The sequence below is a fragment of the Dipodomys spectabilis genome, unplaced genomic scaffold (assembly GCF_019054845.1).
Source record: "Dipodomys spectabilis isolate Male_0828 unplaced genomic scaffold, ASM1905484v1 ptg000019l, whole genome shotgun sequence".
Lineage (NCBI taxonomy): Eukaryota > Metazoa > Chordata > Mammalia > Rodentia > Heteromyidae > Dipodomys > Dipodomys spectabilis.
In genome coordinates, this window is record NW_024870696.1 from 27230379 (window position 1) to 27257643 (window position 27265).

A 27265-nucleotide genomic window follows, 5' to 3' on the forward strand; every position below is an offset into this window, starting at 1 on the left:
GAGGCAGGAGGACAGGAAGTTTGGAAACTGCCTTAGCTATACGGTTACACAGTCTCAAAAAATACAAAATTAAAAACCCCAAGCCCCACAGGGGGAGAGGAGCTTGTTTTCCTGCCGAGGGCATAACATCCTTACACGCCATACAAAATCACCAATACACAGTCGGCCATACCAGCCAACGAGGAACATTCAACGTCTGTCTTGCCACGTGCCAAATGGTTTTGAGGGCCTTACATGGCTACGTGCTGGGCGTTTCCCACCTGGGAAACCCCACACGATGGATGAGGTGAATAGCACTTTCAGGTTCTTTCCAACCAGTTTTGTGGCAATTGTCTGTATAACATTAAGTACTACATACACTGCATGCTCAGAAATGTAGACTGATTCATGCTCTTCCCCGCTCGCCCAATCATAGAAAAGTAAGATTGACTCAAATCTCCTTTCACCATCCAATGGGTGTAATAACAGTGACTCGATACAGTGAAGGGCATCTGATGGCGTTGGTTCTCAACATGGAAGAACATGTCTTGCACATTTCCTAGTCACCAAGTATCTACGGGACACCAGGTGGCTGTGGGTGGGGCCTCGCTCAGGCCTGCACACGGTAAGCATTTATAGGGCACCCGCATGCTACACACAGTTGAAAGGTAACACTTTTTGCTTTAATGATGCCAACGTTATAATTTTCAAATGCAGAGTACAGAAATATACAGAAAGGACTATAGCGACAGGTAGTCTACAGGAGAGCTCCCAGAGGGCATTTTTATATACATATATAATGTGTTAATTTCTCTCCCTCCACTTTAGACATTGGTCCATCTTCAATATTGAACTTTCTTTGAATCAAGAAATCCTCCAAAAGATTAAAAAAAAAATCTCCAAGTTTACAAAACCTTAGGGAAATTTATAGTGTGCTCTGTTAGGACAGAGGAGCCAAAAGACTATACGTATTATTATGTTATGATCAGAAGGAGGAACTGGTTAATCAGAATTGTAATGCCAAAAAGGCTGCCAGGCAACAGGCGGCTGGAATTAAACACAAATCACAAGGTTACATTTCAGGCATAAGAACAGTGACTGGATTTCACTCAGTTCCAACTACTATTTGCAAAGCTACTTGGATTTTTCTGTTCATCTTCACTGTTGTTAAAGAATGACTGTTCTGATGACGGTGTAACTTCAGTTTTTCAAGTGCAGGATGATCTGAGCTGAATGAGAGAAACAATGGTTAAGGGAAGGAACCAAAGCAGGCTGGCGACAATCTGAACAACCATTCCCCTTGTTTCTGACTTTAGGAAGCCCGCGTCACTCACAGTGCCACAGGGCTGTCACAGAGATACATGCCAGCCGTTTGAAGGCTCTCGGGGCTGACTCAGGATTGGGGGACAGGAGGCTAAGTAACCCAGGAGCCAAGCCATCACTGCCAAGGGCTAGGGGTCACGTGCCACCACCAGTGCGCCCAGCCGCAGCGAACTTAAATACAAAGACAACTACATATATACAATGTTTTTATATAAATATTTTCTTTATTTTTATGATTAAGATTTAAAAAATATTTTATGATTTTATTTTTATAATTGTTTCTTGAAAAGTGGCACACTGTATTAAAGGAAGAACTAGAAATTAAAGAAATCATCTTTATCTTCACTAGCAGATATTGTGGAGAAACCAGATTTCAACACCAACTAACAGAAAACTACTCAAGTCTAGTTCTAGCCCAGTAAAGGACGCACAAACTACTCAAGTCTAGCTCTAACCCAGTAAAGGACACACAAACTACTCAAGTCTAGCTCTAGCCCAGTAAAGGACGCACAAACTACTCAAGTCTAGCTCTAGCCCAGTAAAGGACGCACAAACTACTCAAGTCTAGCTCTAGCCCAGTAAAGGACGCACAAACTACTCAAGTCTAGCTCTAGCCCAGTAAAGGACGCACAAACTACTCAAGTCTAGCTCTAGCCCAGTAAAGGACGCACGTATTGTGTTAGGACGGATTCTGCCCTTTCAGTTAAAAATGTTTCTATCCTTAAACTATTAGCTGCTGCAGTTGTAAAAATGCTCCTTTTCTTCAGCACTTTTGTCAAAGGAGTTATCAGCAATTCAGACGCGGCTCCCAGTCCGGAGCATCAACCAGAGGAGGCAGCATTACACTGGCAGCATTGTGTAATTACCAAGATGGTTACCTATTTTCAAATGCTTTAAGGAAACCATAAACTTTGGCAATTCTATTTAGATTTTTCTCTTTCAATTGTCTTAAACATCATTTAAAATGCCTTTAAATGTCTTTCCATTCTAAAGAGAACATTTTGCCTCTTTGCACTAATTACTGCAAAATGAAACAAATGTAGATTCTGTTTTATACATTTTGAATTACAATGACCAAATAGATAAAATGTTATATAGGATCATTATTTTCTACTAACCCTATTTCTAACTTAAGACGGCCATGGGTACAAACATCTGCAGACTCGGGCTGGGAAGGTGGCTCAGTGGTAGAGTGCTTGCCTTGCATGCCTGAGGCCCTGGGTTCGATTCCTCAGCACACATAAGCAAAAAGAAAAAAGCTGGAAGTGGCGCTGTGGCTCAAGTGGTAGAGCACTAGCCTTGAGCTGAAGAGCTGAGGGACAGCGCCCAGGCCCAGAGTTCAGGCCCTACGACTGGACCCCCAAAAAAAAACAAAAACAAAAACATCTGCAGACTCGTGAAGCTGATCACTTTGACCTGCTCCAGCAACACAAAGCGTTGGCACGCTGGACTGTTCTGAAAAGCAGCTGTGGTCTGGCAGCCCCTAGCATTTGCCTCTCGCTCCCTCCCTGCCGTACAGTGCTTCCCACGGTTGCCTGCTCATTTCTGTGCAACGTCCACCTCCTGACGGGGCTCAGAGGAGGCACAGGTAGAAAACTGGGAGCTGATGATTAGACAAGCAACAAAACAAAACCAGGAAAAAGTCGCCTGTGACTCTCCTTACATCAGGGCTGTTCTCGCCTTACAGACTAGATCACGGCTGGTAGCTGCATCGTGGTCATTTCCAAACTCGCCAGTGGCATTTTCCAATAATTTTATTGTCTCCAGTTTTAGGATACCATGCTATTTTCACACTGTTCAAATTTCCCATTTCCATAATCCAACTATCAAAAGAATTACTAACATATTCCCTTATACAAGCAAAAGTAAGTTTACTGGAGTGCTTTTAGTGATGGTTGAAGACAGAAACATTTACAACATTTAGCCTTTGTTACAACTCCACACACATGTGGAAAGCGCTGGCAAAGCAATTCCAACAGGAAGAGAAGGGCATTCTTGCAAGTGCTGAGGAAGTGTTACGCACTGCGTTTAGCACACTAACTTGGTACTCAACAGAGGCTTCCGGACCCCAGTCTTGCCCCCGTTTGATGCAGTAATTCAAGTCCTTATATCACTAACATACTAGTATGAAATACTGTCACCAATGTTTAGCTATATACACCAACAATGAACTGGCAAGTATCTAGCTTCAAATTAGATCCTTGGAATACAGCAAAATAGTTATCTTTGCCTTAAACATAATTATACAAAGGAGATTTTGTTAGAAGGAAAGACAATAATTGGACATTCTCAATGCTCCAATTTGAAGGGATACTTGCCTCTTAATTTCTTGAAAAAGAAGTTTGGGAAGTTATATACATAGATTTCATTTAAATTATGCAGCAATCTTTTATTATTATTATTGTCCCAGATCTTGTTTAATGAGGATCTCTGTCATCAAATCAAGTACGGTATTTCACAACTATAAGAACTGTAAGAGAAAAAAAAAGTAAAAAAAAAATATATTTATCAAAATCTGATTTATCTGCTGTGTTAGATGCAATATTCCTAAATATATGTGTGTCCACTTTTAAAAAGGGCCAATGACTAAACTTTTATCTGAGATAATAAATAACCAAAGAAAACAACAAATTAAACAACCCAAATGTCTAACTCTGGCACCCCAATTAAAGTATGGCACAATGGCAGCAAACACCTGCTGAAATACTGAAACTACTTAATAGCATGGGAAGATAGTACAATACATGCAGTTAGAAAACACGATCTCAGTTTGTGAAACGCATGCCGATACACTGATAGGGAAGACTGGATGGATATACCATAGTTTATTTTGTTTGTTTATTTTTTGTCAGTCATAGGACCTGAACTCTGGGCCTGGGCGCTGTCCCTCAGCTCTTCAGCTCAAGGCTAGCGCTCTACCACTTGAGCCACAGCGCCACTTCCGGCTTTTTTCTTTTTGCTTATGTGGTGCTGAGGAATTGAACCCAGGGCCTCAGGCATGCAAGGCAAGCGCTCTACCACTGAGCCACCTTCCCAGCCTACCATAGTTTATTAATAATAACTATCTCTGTGTGCTGAGATTAGTCAATTTTTTTCCTTTATACCACATTTTCAACGTTGTCTAGTATATACTGTTGGTTCTTATTACTAGAAATAGTTACAAAAAATGGAAAAAACCCCGCTGCATTAGGAAGTTCTGAACTTTTTCTTTTCTCTTCTCTTTTGTACCAGTTCTGGGACCCTAGGTTTTTTGTTGTTGTTTTTTCTCGCTCCCTCATGGCATTCTACCACTTGAGCCTCAGATCCATTTCCAGCTTTGGGGTTAACTAGAGGTAAGAGTCTCATGGACTTTCCTGGCTTTGAACCATGATCCTCAGCTCTCAGCTTCCTGAGTAGGCCTGAGTCTCCACCGGTGCCCAGCCTGAACCATTTCTCTTAGGGAAAATATAGGATTACATTTGGATGAGGCTCTGGCTAACACATTTTTGTCAATAATGCATATATAAGCTTGGTTTTAGGTGTGCTTTTTAAATAAAGACACACGTATTCTGTTAAGCACTCCCAACTTTCATGCACTTAGTAGACTGCTTCCGGATTGTGCTTGGGGTCCATTTTAAACTGCAAATTCAACGCAGAGCACAAAAATGTGGATGGATTATGTAAAGGATGCTTATCTAAGCAATAAGAACTGAAACAAAAAGGCCAAAACCGCCTTGCTTGGCTTTCGCTGGAGACCTGCAGGTCAGGACAGTGAAATTTTTTGCAGCTCTCAACTCTTACAAATGACTGCAAAAGTAACATGAAGATTGATTTCGGGATGGCAGCTATGTTTCTACTAGTCAACAAATTTACAATCCACACATAAGTATTTTTTTCAAAACAGAAGAGCTGCTGCTGCAGGCTTACGCTTGGGCTCGGGAGCCAGAGAGCCAAGAGTGCATCCTGAAGTCAGTCAAGGTAAGAAAAGTCTGACTGACCCAAAATAACCAGCAAAAATGCAGGCTGGAAATACGGTTCAGGTAACAGAGTTCCAACCTAGCAATTAGAGACCCCTGAGTTCAGTACCATAAGCAAACAAAAAAGAATAGCTTCCTAAAACTTCAGACAAGGAAATGCTAAACAAAAAGTAAATACTGGAAATGATTTGCCCTTAAAAAAAAACCACTAAGCTATTCAGGAGGCTGAGATGTGAGATTTGAGGTTTAGAGCCAGTCTGGACAGACAAATCTGAAAGACCCTTACCTCCAAATAACCAGCAAATACTAGAAGTATGGCTCAAGTGTTAGAGCACAAATCTTGAATGAAAAAGCCAAGCAGGTGCACAAGCTCTGAGTTCCAGGCCCAGCAGGTGCACAAAGAACATTAAGGATAAATTATGCTTTAATGTTCCAAATCAAGTTCAATTCCAAAACATGCACACACCAAAAAAAGCTACCTAAGGAATTTCACTGGCTGGGCCCTTCCCAAACCGCATTATTAGGTACAAAAAAGGTACCTGGAAGTTAGCAGTAAACAAAAAAATGAATATTCTGGTATAACAGGAACCAGACTTGCCTTGTTTGGGGTGTGGGCAAAGAGGAGGAAATGAGTTCTCTGTAAGAATCTGACAAAGATAAAAACATGTGCATGTGCACATAAAGTCTCACAACCACTTTAAGAACATTTTCATACATTGTAGGTTAAAGACTCACAAGTCAGAAGTCATTATTCAATCTTGTTTTAGATATACCCGTGTCATCTGAAGTTAAAAGGAATTAAGATGAACTGCAAAATAAGTAACCCAGGAAGAATTAAGCCAATAAATACTTACTGATAATCACTAGCAAAAGGATGACGGCAACCAAAGCCATGATGGCTTTTATCTACAATACACAAAAAGAGCACATGAGAGGTGCTGCTCCATCTGACAGCAAAGCCAGGACTATCTGTTCTCCTAGTCACCATATAAGAGGTTCAGCATGCAACAGGAACATTCCTTGAAAGATTTCCAATTTGTTTCTCCTATGAGTTTGCAGCCTTTTGTAAATAATTAGGAGTTCCCTTAATTTGAAGCTTTTTACTTCACTGGACTTTGTCATTCAAGGCTGCACTGCAGAAAAACTGTTCTAACAAAGCATTCCAGCCAGGCCTTTTCAAATGTCTGCGCATGCTCTGTTTCTTATGCTATTTCTACCTTGAGATCAGGAAAGGTGTGTGATCCTTTAGCAGCTCTGTACAAGTGTCATAATGTGAGGAACAGAGACAGCAAACCCAGAGTTTAACAGTCCAGGGTCCGTCCTTATGTGATATTTATAACCTCGTGATTGTGCCTGCCCAGTGAATGCCGGAGACCAGACAGTACCAAGTCTATATAACTGTTCCTCTATATGACCTTTGGGAGAAACCCTTAGCATATGGCAAAGTCTGGGTTAAAAAGTTACTTCTGAACTTAAAAATGGGAGATCATAGTATTCATGTCTGTGATTTTTTGATTAAACCTAGAATAAGGAGGAAAAACAGATTTGCTCACAGGACATGAGATTCACTATAAAATCTGTTTAATGATCAGTGGTCTTCCTTGACTTAAGAGTAGGCTCGCTCCCATGGGGTACCCTGCAGGGATGTAGTGTCTGTAGTGCAGTGATTCTGTATTTCTCTTGTCAAAGCATTATTTCTCTGGGATAATGAGGGACAATGGGATTTTTTCCCTTAACCCTTTTGTCAGTAGAGATTCTGACTATGCAATGCTTTAAATTTGTCCCCTCTGAACAGAAAATCAATTTTTTCTCTAGCTCTTATTTTAAATGTTTTATGCCGATCCTGGACCTGGGTGCTGTCCCTAAGCATCTGTTGCTCAAGGCTGGCTCTTTCCCACCTGACCCACAGCATTACTTCCAGCTTTTTTCTGTGATTAGTTGAAGACAGTATTGCCAGGAAAAAAACTATAGAAAGAGTTGGCTTCATTATGGGTAAGGTGTGTGTTACTCTCATGAAGCAAGCTAGCCAAACCGCCTTTTAGGCACAGCTTGAGTCCTTTCCTTAGTCCCGTCCCCAGAGTAACTGATTAACCCAACATATATGTCCCGACTTCCCACCATGGCCCCAGCTCAGAAGAAAAAAAGATGAGCAAGGCCATTCCAATCCCTGTCCTCAGAGAGCTTACGTTCCAGGGCTCCCCTTCCCTCAAGCCCTTGGCAGCTACTTGGGAGCTGACCAAGCTCCACAGTATTTACTGGCCTCCTTACCTTGCAGCCTCGCCACCACATCTGCCTTCGAAGTTGTTTCGATCTGTTGCTAAAAGCAGTTGCATTGTCCGATAAGCTTTCTGTATCACATAGAGGGTGGAAAGGAAGATTAAATAACAGAACAGGATTCTTTAACCCAGTCCCACAAAGATGAGAACATATTCATTCCTATAGCTGCAAATTAATTCCCAGTGTAAGAAACAAAAACAAAAAGGCTTGGGACATCCCTAGAGAAAAATTACTCATGGGAATGATTCGATTCTGAGAAATGCTTAAGTAAGTCATTTTGAAGGAAAACTATCAATTTTTTAAAAGATTGCATTTTTTGGTCAAGCAAATCTGTCGAGACATAACCATTCACCATTTGCATATCTAATATATGCCAGGAGGAGTTACCGCGCTATGGCCAATATCAGTCTGTAAAGAAAGGTTAATGACGTATCGGAGAGCACAAATAACAGTATCAGATATGCTTCAAGTACATGTTTTAAAAAGGCATCAGAGGGCTGTGAAGGTGGCTCAGTGGTAGAGCGCTTGCCTTGCATGCATGAGGCCCTGGGTTCAATTCCTCAGCACCACATAAGCAAAAAGAAAAAAGCCGGAAGTGGCACCGTGGCTCATGTGGTAGAGTGCTAGCCTTGAGCTGAAGAGCTGAGGGACAGCGCCCAGGCCCAGAGTTCAGGCCCCATGACTGGACCCAAAAAAAAAAAAAGGCATCAGACCTTAGCTTTCACATGACAAACACAAGGCACAGCAATGTAGCAAGTCAAAAAAGAAAAAATCGCTCTCTAACAATGCATTTAAAAGTGTCCATTCCTGGCTGAGCAATTAGGAAGTGATTCAATGATTAGATGCTCAAAGTAAAGGGAACTGAAATTATGTCATGAAAAACTGTAACTTTCAGGATCAAATATTAACTGACTAAGTCAAGATTCTTAAACAAGGCTAAACGAATAGGAGACATACATTAAGAAAACAGGGGTTCATAATGTCGGCAAGCATGTGAGGTGTCCGTACCTGATTTGTCCTGCAGCTCATCCAGTCTCTCCCCTCTTTCAATTACCTTTGTGATATTTTCTTGCATGACATCAATAACTTCATCCACCTGGCTCTGCACACTAGTTTAAAAGAAGATATAAATCATTTATTACCCTACTAAGACTGTTCATAACTTCTGAAATGTTTTTTTTTTGGATGTAATAAAGACTAGCAAATTCTCACAGAGTTCTAATTTTCTCTTAAACGTAGAGGGGTTAAAACAACTGAGAACACTCACAAGTGCCGAGTGGGAAACAAAAATGAAAAAACTTGCTTTTATAATTCTCCAAAATGAAAATGTTTTTCTCCTTTTTATTAGGTATCAGAGCCCACTCAAACCAAACTTCAGACTGTTCTATGCAAATATATCCAAACTTAAACATTAACATTGGTTCTTAACCACCACCATTTGTTAACTCCACATTTCCTAACTCTTTGTTAGAGACAGCTCAATAGAGATTGCTCAAGTGTCCAGCCTCCCTTTGATGCCCTAACTACAATACAAAAAACGATCTGAAGTTCACTGTATGAAATAATCACAACACAATAACTGTTTGAAAAGACGTACAGTGAACTTCTACTTCTTATAACACAAAAATGTGTGAAGTGCATTAGATTATTAGCAACTAATTATTAAATAGGTATGTGTATTTAAGTAAATAAGGACGTGGTTGTTTCTAGTTGGGGAGGAAAAATGTGTATCAGCGGGGAGCTTTTTAAATAAAAACTTCGTAATACACACTTCTTCTCTGCCCTCTACCCCATCTTATCCCCTTCAAACTAACCCTGAGACTTAGAGCTGAGGCACGGTTGTGTGTAATTCTGAAAAAGATCTCTCTCCTTTGAGCTGTGCCCTCAAAGAGTTTGCGTCAAAAAGCAAAATGGAAGCCCGTTTAGATACAGGTAGAGTCAGAAGCACCCCCACACTTAAATACCAATTACTGTACGTGCTAATAGTCACACCCACTGATTATCTGCACTTAGTCTTCAGGAGTCATTACAACTTCCCAGAGCTCCATGCTTCCCACACATTATTCTGCAGAAGGATTTAAGACCAAAGCCCAACCTCGCAACAACATGCAGAGTGCTTTTCTTCCCAAAGATCTGAAATAGCTCCTGAGCCTCTAGATGTCTTGTTGCTACTATCACTTACCTAAGCAGAGAGCTAAGGAGCTTTTTCCTATATAACAGCAGTTCATAAATACTTATTTTTTCAATCACTATTTCCAACAAAGTAATAAACATCTATGATGTCCTGTTTTAGGTACTAGGAAACAACAAAGAATAAAATGGACAACCCCGTCAATTGATCTCCGTGTTTAACACAAAGTACAATTGTCTGTTAACTTACTTACATGCTTATTTTCTGCCTCTCCCAACTAGAAGGTAAGTTCAATGAATGCAGGAATACTGGCTATTTTGTCTACATTAGAACTCCACTATAATACTCTGTGCAAAATAGGTACTAGTATTTCTTTAATAAATGAAGAAACTGAGCATGATTCCTGCCAAGCAGATTTAGCTTGAGAAAGAAATACAGGAAGTGGAGGTACTGCTCCACTGCCAACATTGAGTGAAAAAGCTAATCAATAGTATAAAGCCCTGAGTTCAAGCTACAATATTGGTGTACGGATGTGTGTGTGTGTGTGTGTGTGAGAGAGAGAGAGAGAGAGAGAGAAAGAGAGAGAGAGAGAGGGAGAGGAGAGAGACTTAAGTGACAGATTTAAGCAGTAATTGTAGAGACTTACACTTAACTATAATAAGACAGATTTCAATCTATGTTCACCAAGAACAAAACCTGCAATTTCTAGGTAGTGATTTTTATTTTATATAACTGATGATAATAGGCTAAAGTAAAGCAGCAAAATGGCAACTTGGACCAAAAACCACGATTCAATTATTTGTCGCCTCTAAGAACACATCTCCACGAAGATGGAGGGACGTGAGGGTGAACAAATGCAGCAGTGACACTCACTAGGTACTATGTTCGGGTGGGGACAGAAGTGGTGATGCACTGATTGCCTTTATACTAACCCTATAAATAAGCAGAGACCAACTCATTGGCTGGCGAGCGTGGAAAGGCAGCAGACAGCGCCCACCAGGCAGGGTGCCCACACTGACGTACGGTAAGTGGACTTCAAGCCAAAGTCAGTCAGAATAACAAAGGTCAGTTCTTTTTTTTGCCAGTCTTGGGTTTGACCTCAGGCCCTGGGCACCATCCCTGAGCCTCTCTGCATGCTAGGCAAGCGCTCTACCACTGAGCCACCTTCCCAGCCCTAAAGGTCACTTCTTGTTAAGGGAATGATCCAACAAGAGAAGGTGATTGCTAACTTAAATGCGTCAAACAGCACCACAGCCAAGCGAATTAAACAGACACTACACGACGCAAGACCCCAGCACAATGTCCTCTCGCCAAGAGGTAAGTCACCCAAACAAAGAAAATCAATTAAAACTGAACTAATTAAAACAAAATAGCACAATAGACCAACTGCATTTAAGATAGCTACAGAGTATTGTATTCAATATACATTCTCTGCAGCCCGTGGACCCTTCTCCAAAATAGATCACGTCCTGGTACTTACAGCAATCTGAGCAGACAGACATATGCTGACATAATTCCTTGTGTTGTCTGACCACAGTTAAATAAAACTAGAGCTCAGCAGCATATGACAGTGCAGAACACATTCAAGCACATTGAGCCTAACAACACACAGCTGAATGGTGTGGGCCACTTCCTATGAGATGAAAAAAGGAACGCATGCTACCAGCCTCATTCCCTGTAAGATTAGGGGCATTTCAGGGCACTTACCCTAAATGATAGATAGGGTAAAGAAGTGGGGACAAAAAATACGTAATAAGGGGCTGGGAAGGTGGCTCAGTGGTAGAGCGCTTGCCTTGCATGCCTGAGGCCCTGGGTTCAATTCCTCAGCACCACATAAGCAAACAGAAAAAAGCCGGAAGTGGCGCTGTGGCTCAAGTGGTAGAGCACTAGCCTTGAGCTGAAGAGCTGAGGGACAGCGCCCAGGCCCAGAGTTCAGGCCCCATGACCGGACCCCCCCCCAAAAAAAAGTAATAACTAAGTTCATAACCTGTGCAGCTGAGTGACAGTAGAAAGATAATGGCATTTAACTGAAATAGAAAAGGACACTCCGTGGAAAAGCAAGTCTGTAAATCAGGCATGAAGGTCATATGGAAGAAAGGATACAGAACATACAGAAAAAGGCATTTCCAATGTTGTTTTTCATCCTCTTGTAGTAGAACAGAGACTGTAAATTCATATTTGGCTTTGCAATCCAGCTTATCGCTCATTATGTTTGTGATTACAGACGCCACTCTGCAAGTCTCTTTTAGCCTTGCATTTTTCTCAACATTGAAATGATGGTGGTAATTTCTGTTGATAGAGTTAAAAGTCATAGTTTGTCAAAGACTTAGCATAATGCCTAAGCATGTGCTTTTCCACTAGAAAAAATCTGTGCTCTACAAGACATACTCCTCCCTTATTTTGTAAGGAAAACATGTATTTTCATCATTAACATCCCCATCTTGTGGTCTTTTCAGGTACTGTTGACAAAAGAAGTTTTAACATTCTGTTTTACTGTTGCAACTACATCTCTTGTTCATAGTTGGGAGATTATTTATTCATGAATATTAACCATTCAGCAGAGTAGTATTAAAAATGTTATTAACTAAAAAGCAAAGAAAACACTCCAAAGAAAAACAAAATCTTTGGGGCTGGGAAGGTGGCTCAGTGGCAGAGCGCTTGCCTTGCATGCCTGAGGCCCTGGGTTCGATTCCTTAGCACCACATAAGCAAAAAGAAAAGCTGGAAGTGGCGCTGTGGCTCAAGTGGTAGAGCGCTAGCCTTGAGCTGAAGAGCTGAGGGACAGCGCCCAGGCCCAGAGTTCAGGCCCCACGACCCAAAAAAACAAAACAAAACAAAAAACACCAAAATCTTTATATACACACAAATAACTAAAATCTTGCTCCTCCAAATACCCTAAAAAGGGATCCTGGTTATTTTTGTTATATTAATCTGTTCTCAGCATTAATAATGAGTGGACAATCATTGTCAAAGCAACAGTGCTGATGATCTAGATAGTCAAGGAATACTCCCTTAGGTGCTGGTGGCTCACATCTGTAGCAACTACTGGGAGGCTGAGATTGTGAACGTATGGTTGGAGGCCAGCCCAGGAAACACTGTCATGGCTGTAATGGCTGTTCCTGTCACCCCAGCTAACGCAAGGCGAGAAGGGGGGACTGCAGCTCCAGACAAACCCAGCCAGAGAAGCAGCAAGACTCTACCTCAGCCCCTGCCACAGCAGGAAGTGTGAGCAAGGAGGATCATAGTCCAGGGACAAAAATAACTACTGCAAAAAGGGTTGGACCCATGGCTCAATAGCAGAGCACCTGCCTAGTAAGAATGAGGGCCTGAGTTCAAACCCTAGCACTGCCAAAGAAGAAAAAAAAAAGAAATTTGCTTTTGAGATGTTAAGTGGTAATAAAATAGCTTAATGATAATGATCAATTTTAGGTACTAAACTAATGCCAGAGGTTTTCTTGAGGAACTGGTGTGAAAGGTTATGTCTGCCATGCTGGGCACATGGTGAATGTGGTCCTGTTTTGATCAGCAATTCGTGAGGCTGAGCCATCCTGATGACTGACTTCTAATTCCTTTTGGCCAGTCTCCAGCTTCACAGTAAAAGCCATTATATTTTCTCAACAAGTCCTCTAAAATTCTGCGACTGACAAAGTTATTGTAAGACTTTAAATACAGATACAGATCCATTTGTGTTTGACACTTGATAACATAGATAAATATACATATAATCTACATTAACTACTACGTACAACCGCAGTGGTTTTAAGATTCAATTGGAAAATCTTCTCTATGGGATTATCAGATAGGTAAAGCGTAACTGGCAGGGCAGAGACACGGCATGTCATCAGTACATTCCTCTACTTCATCAACAATTGAAGTATACGAGAAGGAGGCACAGGTATGGACACAGGTGTGCGTGGACGCAGAGGTCACTCTGGCTCAGCTCTAACATCCTGGTACCCTTGCAGGCATTCACACACTGCAGATAGGCGTGACTGAACACAGCAACTCTGACTCTTGGTAGATTCCTCTAGAATCTTGAGGGGTAACCTGAAGCCATCTTCCACTCACATCCATGTCTCCCTTAGGAGACTGTCATAAAACGGTTTCCAATCACGGTCCAGGTACTGATGAAGTATGAACACATTCTGCAGGCAATATTTGCAGAATATAAAAACCACTTAACTAAGCAGGGCGCTGATGGCTCACCCCTGTGATCCTAGTGACTCAGGAGGCTGTGATCTAAGGATTGCAGTTCAAAACTAGCCCAGTCAGCAAAGTTTGTGAGACTCTTATCAACAATTAACCACCAGAAAACCAGATGTGAAGCTCTGGCTCAAAGTGATAAGGCACTAATCTTGAGCAAAAGCACTCAGGGACAGCGCCCAGGCCCTGAGTTCAAGCCCCACAACTGACAGGAACAACCCACCAAACCCACTTAACTGCAGTCTAGAAAGGGCGCCTCTTCCTTTTCTGTGTGATAGACTGTCTGAATTGGAATCAAGTGATTTACTGCTATCTACTCCTTTTCCTTTTACATCAGAATTAATGTCTTTTCAACATTAGATATCACCATAGCATATTGCTCATCATCTAGCATCACCTGATACACATAGCAAAAATTTTAAACTAAAAATTGTCATAAAAGTAATAAAGCCTGAATCTAAAATATGCATTAGGGTTAGTTACAAATATGAAAGAACTTGTGGAAGTAGATTAAAAAATGCTATAGAAAATTACCTATTTTCTTTTATGACTCTGAAAATGGAAATATAATTAAAAGCCAAAATAGATCTTCAGGTTGCACTAATAGATCTGACATAAGATAATCAAGAAAAAACCCAAATCTTGCAGTACTGAGATAGTTCAGAGGTAGCTTTGTAAAAATAAAAAGAATTAGGTTACATTTAGTCTATGTGAAGGACCAACCATTTCTGTTGCTCTTTCTCCTCCTGCCACCTTTTTTTTTTTAAGTCAGGGTTTTTCTCTGTAACCCAGAGCTGCTTTGAACTCAGCACTCTCCTGAGTGCTGGGATTGTAGGCATGTGCTACCACATCCAGGTAACGATATTTTTTTTCTGTACGAGATCAAACATCAGGTAGTTTAACTTTTTGGCCCATAATTCTCAGTTAGTTGTGAGAACACTCAATCCTGCTGCTGCTGCTGCTTAAAAAGAAACAGAGATAATGTGAAAACAAACAGGGCCATGTTCCAATAACACTTTGTTCACAAGGACGGGCAGGGGCAAGACATGGCCTACACTGTAGTTTTCCAGTTTTCCAGTTCCTGGTCCATGTAGAAATATGACAATCGTTTAAACAAATGAGTAGCTAGGGAACTTACTGCTTAATTTGATCATTTCTAGGTCCAAATCTTGGTCCAGATGGTCCCCTTCTGAAAAGAAAACATCAGTATTAGGAATGATAAAACAACAGAACAGAAAGCACACATCCACACACCTCATCAGTCGGATTACGTGTTATTGCCAGCCCAGATAGGGAAATTCCTGTGTGGTCTACCAGTCTCCCTGCCCCTAACTCTGTGGAAATAAGCCTGGTCCCAAAAGCGTGGTAAAAGTCAAGTGAGAAGGTGGCAACATTCGGGTTGTTGAAAGGTGCGGTGTCAGGCGGGCGCGCTCAGAACTCTGTGCTCAAGCATTTCTCCTTGCAGGCAGTCTCCTTGGAACCCTGTTTGATGCTCAGCATCTACTACATAGTCATGTTTCTACTGTACTGGTACACTGGCAGCCATAACTAACCTAATTATCTTCAATGTGAAAACTTTCTGAGAAATTAGGGCTTATATAATCCTTAGTGGTATATAGTTTTTTCCTAATCATTAATCTTCTTTGTCTTTTATTGGTCCTGGGGCTTGAATTCAGGGCCGGGGCACTGTCCCTGAGTGCTCTACCACTTGAGCCACAGCACCACTTCTGGCTTTTTCTGAGTAGCTTATTGGAGGTAAGAGTCTCATGAAATTTCCTGCCCAGGCTGGCTTTGAACTGTGATCCTCAGGTCTCAGTTTCCTGAGCAGCTAGGATCATAGGTATGAGCTACTGGTGCAGGGCTTACTCATTAAATTCTGAAATATGATATGCGAGCAATGTCACAGTATCAACAAAACAAAACCTGGCACCTACACCACACCAATTAAACTGCCAGTGAGTTACAAGACACTAGAAGTCGGAGTTCACCTTGAATTCAGGCTAGGATGAAATGCTGACTGAGAGAGAGACAGAGCAAAAGCTTCACTAAAGACACTGAAGTCTGGCCTTTGCACTGCCTGTTTAAACAGGCACAGGACCGAGACCCCCTCCATGGAAAAGGGATGCGGGCTGGCGGTGCTGCCATCCCAGCACTGAGCCGTCCAGAGGGGCGCTGAGAGTCTGAACAGCTGGGCACAGGACCGAGACCCCCTCAATGGAAAAGGGATGCGGGCTGGCGGTGCTGCCATCCCAGCACTGAGCCGTCCAGAGGGGCGCTGAGAGTCTGAACAGCTGGGCAACATTAGCAAGACCTTGTCGCAAAAAACAAGACAAACACACACAGTCTGGAGGGGAGGCTTCAGCAAGAGGACGCTGGCCTAGAGTTGAAGGCCCTGGCCTCCACCCCAGAACGGCCAAAAACAAAACACAAAACGCAAGGAAAAACCTCAAAGCTTTACCCTTCCAACGATACTATTATAAAAATTAAAAGGTTAGCAGCAAACATGTGCAAAGCATGTATCCGACCAAGAACTTCTCTACTGAATTTGAAAAACTCTTACAACTTAGTTAGAAGACAAATTAACAACAGGTAAGGGCTGAGGATATAGGGAAAGAGCACCCATTAATCACGCACAAGGCCTTAAGGCTTGAGCCCCAGCGCTGAAAAGAGAAAACAGTAAAGACTAGAAAACAGACTTCATCAAAGGAGGCGTAAGAATGGAAAACAAGTACACTGAAGACGTCCAACATTATCTGTCATTAGTGAAATGCAAACTAAAACCACAATGAGGTGTTACCTGATTCCCTCTAGACCAGCTGAGTGAGACAGGCGGGCTGTGTGGTATGAGTGAGCAGTTGGAGCAATTAAAACTCTTATATACTGCTACGGAGAATATAAAATGGTATAGCCATTTTGGAAAGTAGTTGTAAATGTAGACTAGCCTGCCTTTCACTTCTAGATATTAGCATTATGTCCACAGAAAAACATACACTTGGGCTGGGAAGGTGGCTCAGTGGTAGAGTACTTGCCTTGCATGCATGAGGCCCTGGGTTCAATTCCTCAGCACTACATTAAGCAGAAAAAGCTGGAAGTGGTGCTGTAGCTCAAGTGGTAGAGCGCCAGCCTTGAGCTGAAGAGCTGAGAAACAGTGAGTGCCCAGGCCCAGAGTTCAGGCCCCACGACTAACAAGACAAAAACAAAAAAAAAGAAAAATATACACTAATGTTTACAGCCCCTTTATTTGTAACAGTCAAAACTAGAAACAAATGGGAAGTGAGTAAATTTCAATATTTATGATATTGCAGTATCAATAATTGAAACAATCAACTGCAATACTTACTGCAAAATTAAAGTAATTACCACTTCATATGAATATATATTCATAAATGAGTACTACTTGGAAAACTCCTAACTATGGATACATGGATGAATCCTCAAAATAATTTATTCTGAACATATGAAGTTAAAAAAAAAGGGGAGGAGCTGGGAAGGTGGTTCAGTGGTAGAGCGCTTGCCTTGCATGCCTGAGGCCCTGGGTTCGATTCCTCAGCACCACATAAGCAAAAAGAAAAAAGCCGGAAGTGGTGCTGTGGCTCCAGTGGTAGAGCGCTAGCCTTGAGCTGAAGAGTCGAGGGACAGCACAAAGGCCCAGAGTTCAGGCCCCACAACCAGACCAAAAAAAAAGAAGGGACATATTTTATAATTTCATTTATAGAAAGTTCTAGAAAACACAAACTCTAGGTTCCATAATTATAGAAAGCAGAGTAGTGATTACTCTGGACTGGATTACTAAGAGCTATGGAGACACTTTGGGGGTGATACTCTTGTTCATGATTGATTTTGGTGATGATTTCCTAAGTTTATAATACATGTTATATCTCATACTATGCATTCTGAATACATGCATTTTATTGTTTTGTTGTATGTCAATTGGACCCTGATAAATTTGTTTAAAAAAAAAAAAAGAAAAACTTACAGAAAAAAGTCCTCTTCTTCATCTGAATCATCTTCCAAAAGATTTCTCTGTCAAAAAAAAGAGAAACACTGAGATTTCAGATTGAGAGTGAGAAGCTGTTACCTTGTAACGTCTCAGAGGCCTGGAAGAAGGGCACTGCGAGTAAAGGCGCAGTGCCGAGTGTGGAGCGTTGACAGCGCACTACTGAAGGATGGTGGGCAAAATATAATGTGAGTGCGTCAGACAGGGGGGAGAGGCCCCTGGGATAGAGAGGCCAGGGAAAAAACCCAACCTAGCAAAAGGTATAAAAGAGGGGAAATACGTAAGTAATGAATGTAAGATAATGAATGTCATTATGTAAAATAGAATTTAACACGATTAACAGTAGAAAAATTAAATAGTCACCTAACAATTCTTGTTGAGTATTTTCACATGCTAGGGCATTATTCAACACACCAAGCACTAGTTGTGAACAAGACAGACAGTCTGAGTTCTCACTGAAAAAAATCAACCATAGACTGAAGGCATAGCTGAAGTGGTAGAGTGCCAACTATGCGGAAGAAAGCCACGCCAGAGAGTGAGTCCTGCGCTCAAGCTCAGTGCTGGTGCACATGCACACTGGCTCAGGCATACACACACACCCCTGCATGCTACGCCAGAAATAAGACCTCAGTGAAACAGACAGCGATGAGCTGACTCGGCCATGGAGACTCATTGTGAGGGATGAAGTCTGAGTTGAGGCCCGGCTGACAAGTGTGCCATCCAAATACCAGGGTGAAGGGCCAGCAGAGGATGGACTGGTGCACAAGTCCACACCTATTAGTTATCACGTGACTGTCAGTGGTCTGAGTTCTGTATTCAAGAATAAAAGCTATACAGCCCCACCCCGGTGGCTCACATCTAGAACCCTAGCTCCTCCTCAGGACAGTGAGGATCTGAGGTCTGAGGATCGCAGTGCAAAGCCAGACTGGGAAAGAAAGTTCTTCAGACTCTTTTTTTTTTTGAGGGGGGGGGGCATTGGCAGCTCAGAAAAATGATACCCTAAGACTTCAGGAATTCCTGGTTCCTGACCTCCTGTTTTATCCCGCATCCTTCCTCCAGGAAAGCCACAGACACTAGAATTCTTCCCCAGGGAAGAAGGAAACAGAACCTCCGTTCCGCAAAGCCAGCCATGAAAGTTAGAAAGCACTGCCCTAATCGTCCCCTACCTTGCTACTTAAAAGCTGTCCATAAAAGATTCTCTGACCTACCTTGTTTGACTGACATCATGAGACCCCCATTCCACAAGGGAGCCTGCCTCGTACCCAGAAGGAAGTAATGATTCAAAGAGAGGCTGGAAGAATCTGGACAGACAGGCCTCAAAAAGTTTCCCTCCCTCCCACTTATATTACACTAGATCATATCATTTTTGTATCATCATATTTCTGCATGGCTGTCCATGCTTCATTGAACTGAGGCATAAAAATGGAGTCAACCTGGCCGGGCACCGGTGGCTCACGCCTGTCATCCTAGCTACTCAGGAAGCTGAGATCTGAGGATCCTGGTTCAAAGCCAGCCCGGGCAAGCAAGTCCATGAGACTTATCTCCAATAAACCACCAGAAAACCGGAAGTGGTGCTGTGGCTGAAGTGGTAGTGTGCTGGCCTTGAGCTGAAGAACTCAGGGACAGCGCCCAGGCCGAGTTCAAGCCCCAAGATGGACCAAAAGAAAAAAAGAAAATGGCGTCAACCTTGTTCTTTGGGTCTTAAATCTGAAGGCTCCCATGTCATGTAAGACTAAGAACAAATAAATCATTACTCTTTCTCCTGTTAACCTGTCTTTTGACACCTCGTATGTCAGCAGTGACCAGTCAGGGTAAGCAGGAGGCACATCCCTTTTACTGCCCGGCAGTGGCCATGAACTTTAGTTGTTATTTTTTTCTGTGACTTTGCAAAGGGAATACAAACATCTCTTTTTTGAAGTTAAGATTCTGAACTCACCCTTTCGCTTTTCACCGAGCCAGTAACATCATCATCGTTGAGGTGGCGCTTGAACTTGGGGGGCATATTTCTACTCACACTCTTCTATTTCCCAGCAGAGGCAGTATTCACCCTAAAGAGAAAATAAATCCTATCAGGCAGGGAACCTCTGGGCCGAGGGTAAATCATCGGCGGCGGCCCACAAGGCCCCGTGTGCTGCGGCCCTCCTCCCGGTCACCACTTTAGAAACACGAAAACCTTCAAGACAGAGTATACTTCCCTAAGAAAATACCTGGAGGAAATAGGTCTCTGTAGGAGTTTGTAAAATGAAAGAAGAGATAGGGGTGGATCCCGAAAATGTTTTGCTCAATGATTTTATCTTGTAGCTGATGACAATCGTTCCTCATTTTTAATTAGCTGGGTAAGCAATGGTTCTGTTTCCTCACCTAAAACAGAAAGTCATTTCTATGCTTTTGCATAAATTTGGGTGGTCACAAGATAATGCACACAGAAACATTCAAACTCATATTCCACTGGTGCTGCAGGAAGAGGGCTAAGTTGTGTAGGTACTAGTGTGATAGAGTAATGTATTATAATAGTTATGTATTTGTGTACATATATTCACTCACAAAGTAAAAGTACTTAAGCTCTGTCTGTCTGTCTGTCTCTCTCTCTATCTGTCTGTCTGTCTGTCTGGGCACTCCTCCTGTTTTGAAGGCAGTATGGGGAAGTCTCGCGTGCTCCTGACTGGCAGCAGACGGCCCCAGCGTTAGAATGAGTGCTCCAGCAGCAAAGACCAGGGCATGATTAAAAGGCTGGGACGTCTCAGCCCTCTCAGTCTCTGGGCTGCAGGTTGAGTTGACTCCCAGTGGCCAACGTAATCCAGGAGACCTACAAATGAAGCTTCCTTAAACATCCAAGAGTCGGCACTCCAGAGAGCTCCCAGGGAAGTGGACACACAGTGTTGTGTGAGAGTGGAAGTGCGTGGAAGCTCTTCTCCCACACCTTTCCCTAGGCACCTAAGACATCTATCTGCCCACACCCTTTGCCGCATCCTTTACGCTAAACCAGCAAACTTAGGTGTCACCCTTAGTCTCTAAGACTAGCATTGTAGTTGCCCCAATTTGTAGCTGATCAATCAGAAGCACAGACTGAACCACCGGAGGCTTGTGATCGGGTCTGAAGCGGAGGCACCTGGGAGACAGCCTTCAGCTTATAGCATCTGACACGATCTTCAAGTAGATCGCATCACAAGTTGATTTCTGCTCAAAAATCGGATGCAAAACTGCTTGATTTCTGGAGGAGAGAAATCTTCATATAAAATGTGGGATTTAATGGGAGAGCTCTGTGTTATGAGGAAGAAGAAAATGTTTTCATACATTAAGACTAGATTAAACAAAGTCCATTTCCTTTGCTATCTCATAGACGTTGATATGCTAATATGCAGTGTGATTTTACGGGGAACTACTTGCATAAGAAACATCATCAAAGTTTTCTCAAGAAGTAGCTGTGCATGTTGGGTGCTGATGATTTGTGCTTGTCATACCAGTGACTCAGGAGGCTGAGATTTGAGGATGCTGGCTTGAAGGCAGCCCAGGCAGGAAAGTCTATGGGACTCTTTAATGAACCACAAAAAAAAAGCTGTAAGTGGAGCTATAGCTCAAGTGGAAGAGTGCTAACCTTGAGCAAAAAAAGCTCAGGGACAGCACCTACATGCTGAGTTCAAGTCTCAGGATTAGCATTCCTCCCCCCCAACCCCCCCACCCCGCCCCCAATCACACAAAGCTGTCCTATGCAAATAGAAGTTTCCAGTATGTGGACCAGAGGATGGCAGAACATAGCTGAGGCACCGAGTGTTCACTGTGCTGAGCACATACGTATGCATTTCTCAGCAACGCATTAGTATTTTAGTACTCAGTAGTAAACACCAATTCATTTTCCTCTATTTGGGGTACCCGGGTGTTGTACTGGGGGCTTCACACTTGTGTGGCAGGTGTTCTAGTGCTTCAGCCCCTTCGCCTTTCTTTCGCACCGGTTAGTTTCTTGTTTATGGGTTTGTTTGTCTGTTAGTCCTGGGGCTTGAACCCTGGGCCTGAGTACTGTCCCTGAGTGTGTGAGTGTGTGTTTGTGTTTATTTGGAGGTAAAGAGTCTCAGGCTTTCCTTGTCTAGGCTGGCTTCAAACTGACATCATCAGATCTCAGCCACCTGAGTGGCTGGGATTGCAGGGGTGAGCCACCAGAGCCCAGCTACACTGGTTAGTTTTGAGACAGGATCCTGCTTCCTGCCCAGCTGTGCACCTAAATGTGATCCTGCTGTTTTAAGTTGCCCACTGTAGCTGGGATGGCCGGCAAGCACCACAGCCTCCAGTGACTTTCACTGAGATGGGCCCTCAGGAGCTTTTTGGCCTAGGCTGGCCTGGAACTACAATTTTCCTAGGCCAACCCGCCCCCTCCCTTTCCCCACAGCCAGGCTCATGGCAGTGCCACCACATCCTGTTATGGTTGAGGAGGTGTCTCAGTGTCTCCAAGGCTGGTCACAAACTGCAAATGTGATCTCAGCTTCCCAAAGAGCTAAAACTCTGGGCCTGAGGCACCTGCACCAGGTCTATTTCCCTTTCCATGCACCTTTCAAGGAAAGATTAAGAAACTAAGAGAAAGCAGGACCTAGGTGCGAAAGATACTTAACTTGAAGATGAGTACCTGTGGGCCACCGCACTTGCTGGAGTGAGAACAGGCCTGCATCCATTGTTCGTGGATGCGTTATTAGCTTTCATATTTACTCAACTCAAGATGCCCTTCTCTGCAGCAGCCCGGCATCCCCACCCTCTTCCACGAGAAGAGGCGCCTACTGCCATCCGCGTGCCGGCTCATATGACAGGCCAGCCGGGCGCCCGGCTCACACCCGCCCGTCGCCCCAGCCACGCAGGAGGCTGAGGTCCGAGGACCGCGGTTCAAAGCCAGCCCGGGCAGGAAAGGCCCTGAGACTCTCATCTCCAGTACAGCACGCAAGACCGGAAGCGGCGCTGTGGCTCACGCGGTGGAGCGCCAGCCTCGATGGAAGACCCGAGTTCAAGGCCCAGGCCCGGCAGCACGGACGCAGACAACTCCAGGTCCCAGCAGTGAGGCGGACGGTCCGGGCCTCGGGATCCCGCGCTCCGCTCCGACACCTGCCTGCCCGGGGCAGGCGGCGGGGCGCTGGCCACCGGACGGATGGACGGACACGGACGGACGGCGCCTGCGACCCAACCCCGCGGGGCGCGGACCCGGCCCACGCCCGCTTCCACGCCCGCCTGCCGGAGAGCGCAGGGCGAGAGCGCAGGGAGCGGGTCAGCCCGGGTCGGCGGGCCCGAGGTCAAGGCCCGACCCCCGCCACAACACATCAACGTCATCGGCGATGTCAGCATCGACGACGTCATCACAACGTCATCAACGCCGGTCGTGGCGGCACCGCGTCACCCCCGCGCGCCGCCGCCCCGCGCTCCCCACGCCGAGGCCCCCCCCCCCCCGCGCCGGGCGTCGCGGCTCGGCCCCGCGGGCGGCTTCCCCCACGCACACGCTCACGCTCGCTCACACGCTCACACGCTCACACGCTCACGCTCGCTCACACGCACTCACACGCTCACGCACTCACACGCTCACGCACTCACACGCTCACGCTCACCCCCAACAACCAAGCGCGCCGCCCCGCCGCCCCGCCGCCCCGCCGCCCCGCCGCCCCGCCGCCCCGCCGCCCCGCCGCCCGCTCGGGTCAAGCTCGGGACCCAGACCCGGAATCTCAGCAGGCGGCGGGCCCGGCCTCGGCCTCGGCCTGCTCCCCGGGAACGTCAGGGGCGCCCCGGCTCCACCCCTACTCATCCCCCCACGCACCCCTCCCTCATCATCCCCCCCCACCCCCTCCCTCATCATCCCCCCACCCACCCCCTCCACCCCCCTCCCTCATCATCCCCCCTCCATCCCCCTCCCTCATCATCCCCCTCCCTCATCATCCCCCCTCCATCCCCCTCCCTCATCATCCCCCCCTCCATCCCCCTCCCTCATCATCCCCCCTCCATCCCCCTCCCTCATCATCCCCCTCCCTCATCATCCCCCCCTCCATCCTCCTCCCTCATCATCCTCCCCACTCACCCCCTCCACCCCCCTCCCTCATCATCCCCCCCTCCATCCTCCTCCCTCATCATCCCCCCCCTCCATCCCCCTCCCTCATCATCCCCCCCACTCACCCCCTCCACCGCCCCCCCCCCCGCTCCGTGCCCCCCCCCCCCGCCATCTCCCGGTGCCCCTCACCGCGCAGCCCCCTCCCTCCTCCCCGGACCCCGCCCCGCCAGGCCCGAGCCCCCGCCGGACGTTGTGGGGCGACGAGGCCGGGGCGTCGTCCCCGCCCAGCCGGCGCCGGTACCTGGGGCTCCCGAGGAGTCCGGGCGGGCGGAGGAAGGCGCGGGCGGGCGCCGAGCGCGGAGGAGGCCGGGCCGGCGACGGTGGGCGCGGACCCCGCGTCGGCCGCTGCGCCGCGGCTGCGCCCCCGCTCGGCATCGAGCCGCTCGGCGCTCGGCGGCCTGGCGCCCGGCGGGGCGGGGGGGGGGGGGGGGGGGGGGGGCGGGCCCAGGCCGCGCAGACCATCGCCGAGGGAGTCGATGGGCCGGCAATAGCCGAGGGCCTGTGCCCGGCCCTGCAGGACCGGAGCGGGCGACCCCCGGAGCCGCCCGGGCGGGGGTGGGACAGGAGGCGTGGGGGACGGGGGACGTGGGGGACGGGGGACGTGGGGGACAGGGGACGTGGGGGACAGGGGGTGGGGGACAGAGGGTGGGGGACGGGGGACGTGGGGGACAGGGGACGTGGGGGACAGAGGGTGGGGGACAGAGGGTGGGGGACGGGGGACGTGGGGGACAGGGGACGTGGGGGACAGAGGGTGGGGGACAGAGGGTGGGGGACGGGGGACGTGGGGGACGGGGGATGTGGGGGACGTGGGGGACGGGGGACGTGGGGGACAGAGGGTGGGGGACAGAGGGTGGGGGACGGGGGACGTGGGGGACAGGGGATGTGGGGGACGTGGGGGACAGAGGGTGGGGGACAGAGGGTGGGGGACGGGGGACGTGGGGGACGGGGGATGTGGGGGACGTGGGGGACAGGGGACGTGGGGGACAGAGGGTGGGGGACAGAGGGTGGGGGACGGGGGACGTGGGGGACGGGGGACGTGGGGGACAGAGGGTGGGGGACGGGACGTGGGGGACGGGGGACGTGGGGGACAGAGGGTGGGGGACGGGGGACGTGGGGGACGGGGGACGTGGGGGACGGGGGATGTGGGGGACAGAGAGTGGGGGACAGGGGACGTGGGGGACAGAGAGTGGGGGACGGGGGACGTGGGGGACGGGGGACGTGGGGGACGGGGGACGTGGGGGACGGGGGACGTGGGGGACGTGGGGGACAGGGGACGTGGGGGACGTGGGGGACGGGAGACGTGGGGGACGGGGGACGTGGGGGACGGGGGACGTGGGGGACGGGGGACGTGGGGGACGTGGGACGTGGGGGACGGGGGACGTGGGGGACGGGGGACGTGGGGGACGGGGGACGTGGGGGGACAGAGGGTGGGGGACAGAGGATGAACGGCTGCAGCCGCGGTTCTCAGACACTACATTTACCAAAGTCTAAAACTTGTGGGGGGAACGGGGTGGGGGAAATGGGGAGCGCGAGGGAGGGGTGACAGGGTCCCCAAAGAAATGTGGCCGTTCCCTAACATGTCTGTGACCCCGAACCCCACCTTTATCATAACAGTAAACATGTCTTTTAATTCAAGAAAAAGCTGAGCACACAGGCGGCGACCCAGTGTACAGGAAGGTGACACCGCCCGGAGCCGTGTGACACGGGACTGGCCACCTCGGCGTGTGACACGGGACTGGCCACCTCGGCTTGTGACACGGGGCTGGCCACCTCTGTGCGTGACACCAGGTTGGTACCTCAGCGTGTGGCGTGTGACACAGGGCTGGTCACCTCGGCGCATGACACCAGGCTAGGCGTGTGATACCAGGCTAGGCGTGTGACACGGGGCTGGCCACCTCTGCGCGTGACGCCAGGCTAGGCGTGTGACACTGGGCTAGGCGTGTGACACGGGGCTGGCCACCTCGGCGTGTGACACACAGGGCTGGTCACCTCGGCGTGTGACACGGGGCTGGCCACCTCGGCGCATGACACCAGGCGTGTGATACCAGGCTAGGCGTGTGACACACAGGGCTGGTCACCTCGGCACGTGACACCAGGCTGGTACCTTAGCGTGTGGCGTGTGACACGGGGCTGGCCACCTCGGCGCATGACACCAGGCGTGTGATACCAGGCTAGGCGTGTGACACACAGGGCTGGTCACCTCGGCACGTGACACCAGGCTGGTACCTTAGCGTGTGGCGTGTGACACGGGGCTGGCCACCTCGGCGTGTGACACCAGGCGTGTGATACCAGGCTAGGCGTGTGACACACAGGGCTGATCACCTCGCCAGAGTGAGCTGGGCACAGCTGTCCACTAGCTCCTCAGTTGGGCCTGTGGATTTCAAACTCGGTGCATTCACTCTGGGTTACTAGGACATAAATGTATGTCACACACAAAGCCTGGATTCTGCCAGATGCTTCAGGAGTCATTTTCCCTGAGCGTTCTCCAAGATACACGTTTTGTTTTAAAGATAGCCATGTTCAGTTCCCAGGCCAACAGAAATCTGACCAGCAGACCAGGTCAGAGGGATGATCCTTTTGTCCCTTTTTCTTCTTTTCCTTTTCCTGAATATTGTAGGTCACAGGAGTGAGTGAGCTAAGGGAAAGAAAATGGTGCCTGTGTGCTCTTGATCCAGCTGTCCATTGATGCAGTGTCTGTGTCTGAATTCCTGGCTCTGTCCTGACCTCGTTTCTCCTACTCCTTCCCTCCTTCGGAAACCGCCCAGGCAGGCCCAGCACCCTGGCCCAGTCACACAGCTCCCAATGTAACTGGTATATTTGTTTAAACCTCAAACCTAGAAAGTAACTGGGCAGAGGAGTCCAAAGTTCACATTTTGTTTTGCTTTCTCATTGTATTAGCGAGGCTCCCACGTTCTTGCTGGGGTTACCTTCGTTTTTAAAAACGTTTTTAAAAACGATGTTTAGTATATACCTTTTCTGTGCCCATGGGGCTTGACCTCGTGGCCTGGGTGCTGTCCCTGAGTTTTTTTCACTTAAGGCTAGCACTTTACCACTTGAGCCACAACTCTACTCCTGGCTTTTTCTGCTGGTTAACTGGAGAAAATAATTTCATGGACTTTCCTACCAGAGCTGGCTTTGAACCATAATCCCCAGAACTCAGCCTCCTAAGTGTAAACCACCAGCACCCAGCAGTTTACTGTACACCTTTTTTTGGGGGAGAGTCAGTTGTGGGGCTTGAACTTAGGGCCTGGTCTCTGTCCCTGAGCTTTTGTTCAAGGCTAGCACTCTACCACTTTGAGCCACAGCTCCACTTCTGTTTTTTGAGTGATT

The 27265-nt window shown here is 46.9% G+C and overlaps 1 protein-coding gene across 3 annotated transcripts; it reads right to left on the reverse strand.

Annotated features, from left to right (window-relative positions):
- Positions 1-640: 640 nt before the first annotated feature.
- On the reverse strand, positions 641-24295 carry Vamp4 (vesicle associated membrane protein 4). Of its 3 annotated transcripts, none has more exons than XM_042674273.1 (8): positions 24177-24295; positions 19802-19913; positions 17845-17891; positions 15007-15057; positions 8544-8644; positions 7527-7606; positions 6113-6164; positions 641-1208 (listed from the first exon to the last, which is right to left on the reverse strand). In XM_042674273.1, exons 2-8 carry the CDS (start codon positions 19865-19867, stop codon positions 1180-1182), a joined length of 426 nt encoding a protein of 141 aa, XP_042530207.1. In that variant the 5' UTR covers positions 19868-19913; positions 24177-24295; the 3' UTR covers positions 641-1179. The 3 variants fall into 3 exon arrangements, with proteins under 3 accessions (XP_042530207.1, XP_042530209.1, XP_042530208.1); XM_042674275.1 differs by lacking the exon at positions 641-1208 and adding an exon at positions 3149-3772 and having other exon boundaries at positions 15007-15054; XM_042674274.1 differs by lacking the exon at positions 641-1208 and adding an exon at positions 3149-3772 and having other exon boundaries at positions 19802-19912; positions 24177-24196.
- Between the last annotated feature and the right edge of the window lie 2970 nt (positions 24296-27265).

What these genes read in the sequence shown, in the direction of transcription:
- Vamp4 (XM_042674273.1), bottom strand. Translation starts at nt 19,867, where the DNA reads ATGCCCCCCAAGTTCAAGCGCCACCTCAACGATGATGATGTTACTGGC. An exon ending in AGAAATGATCAAATTAAGCA is followed by an intron (nt 8,645 to 15,006) that starts GTAAGTTCCCTA and finishes CTTTTAAACTAG; the next exon opens with TGTGCAGAGCCAGGTGGATG. An exon ending in TGTGGTGGCGAGGCTGCAAG is followed by an intron (nt 6,165 to 7,526) that starts GTAAGGAGGCCA and finishes TGTGTATTGTAG; the next exon opens with ATAAAAGCCATCATGGCTTT.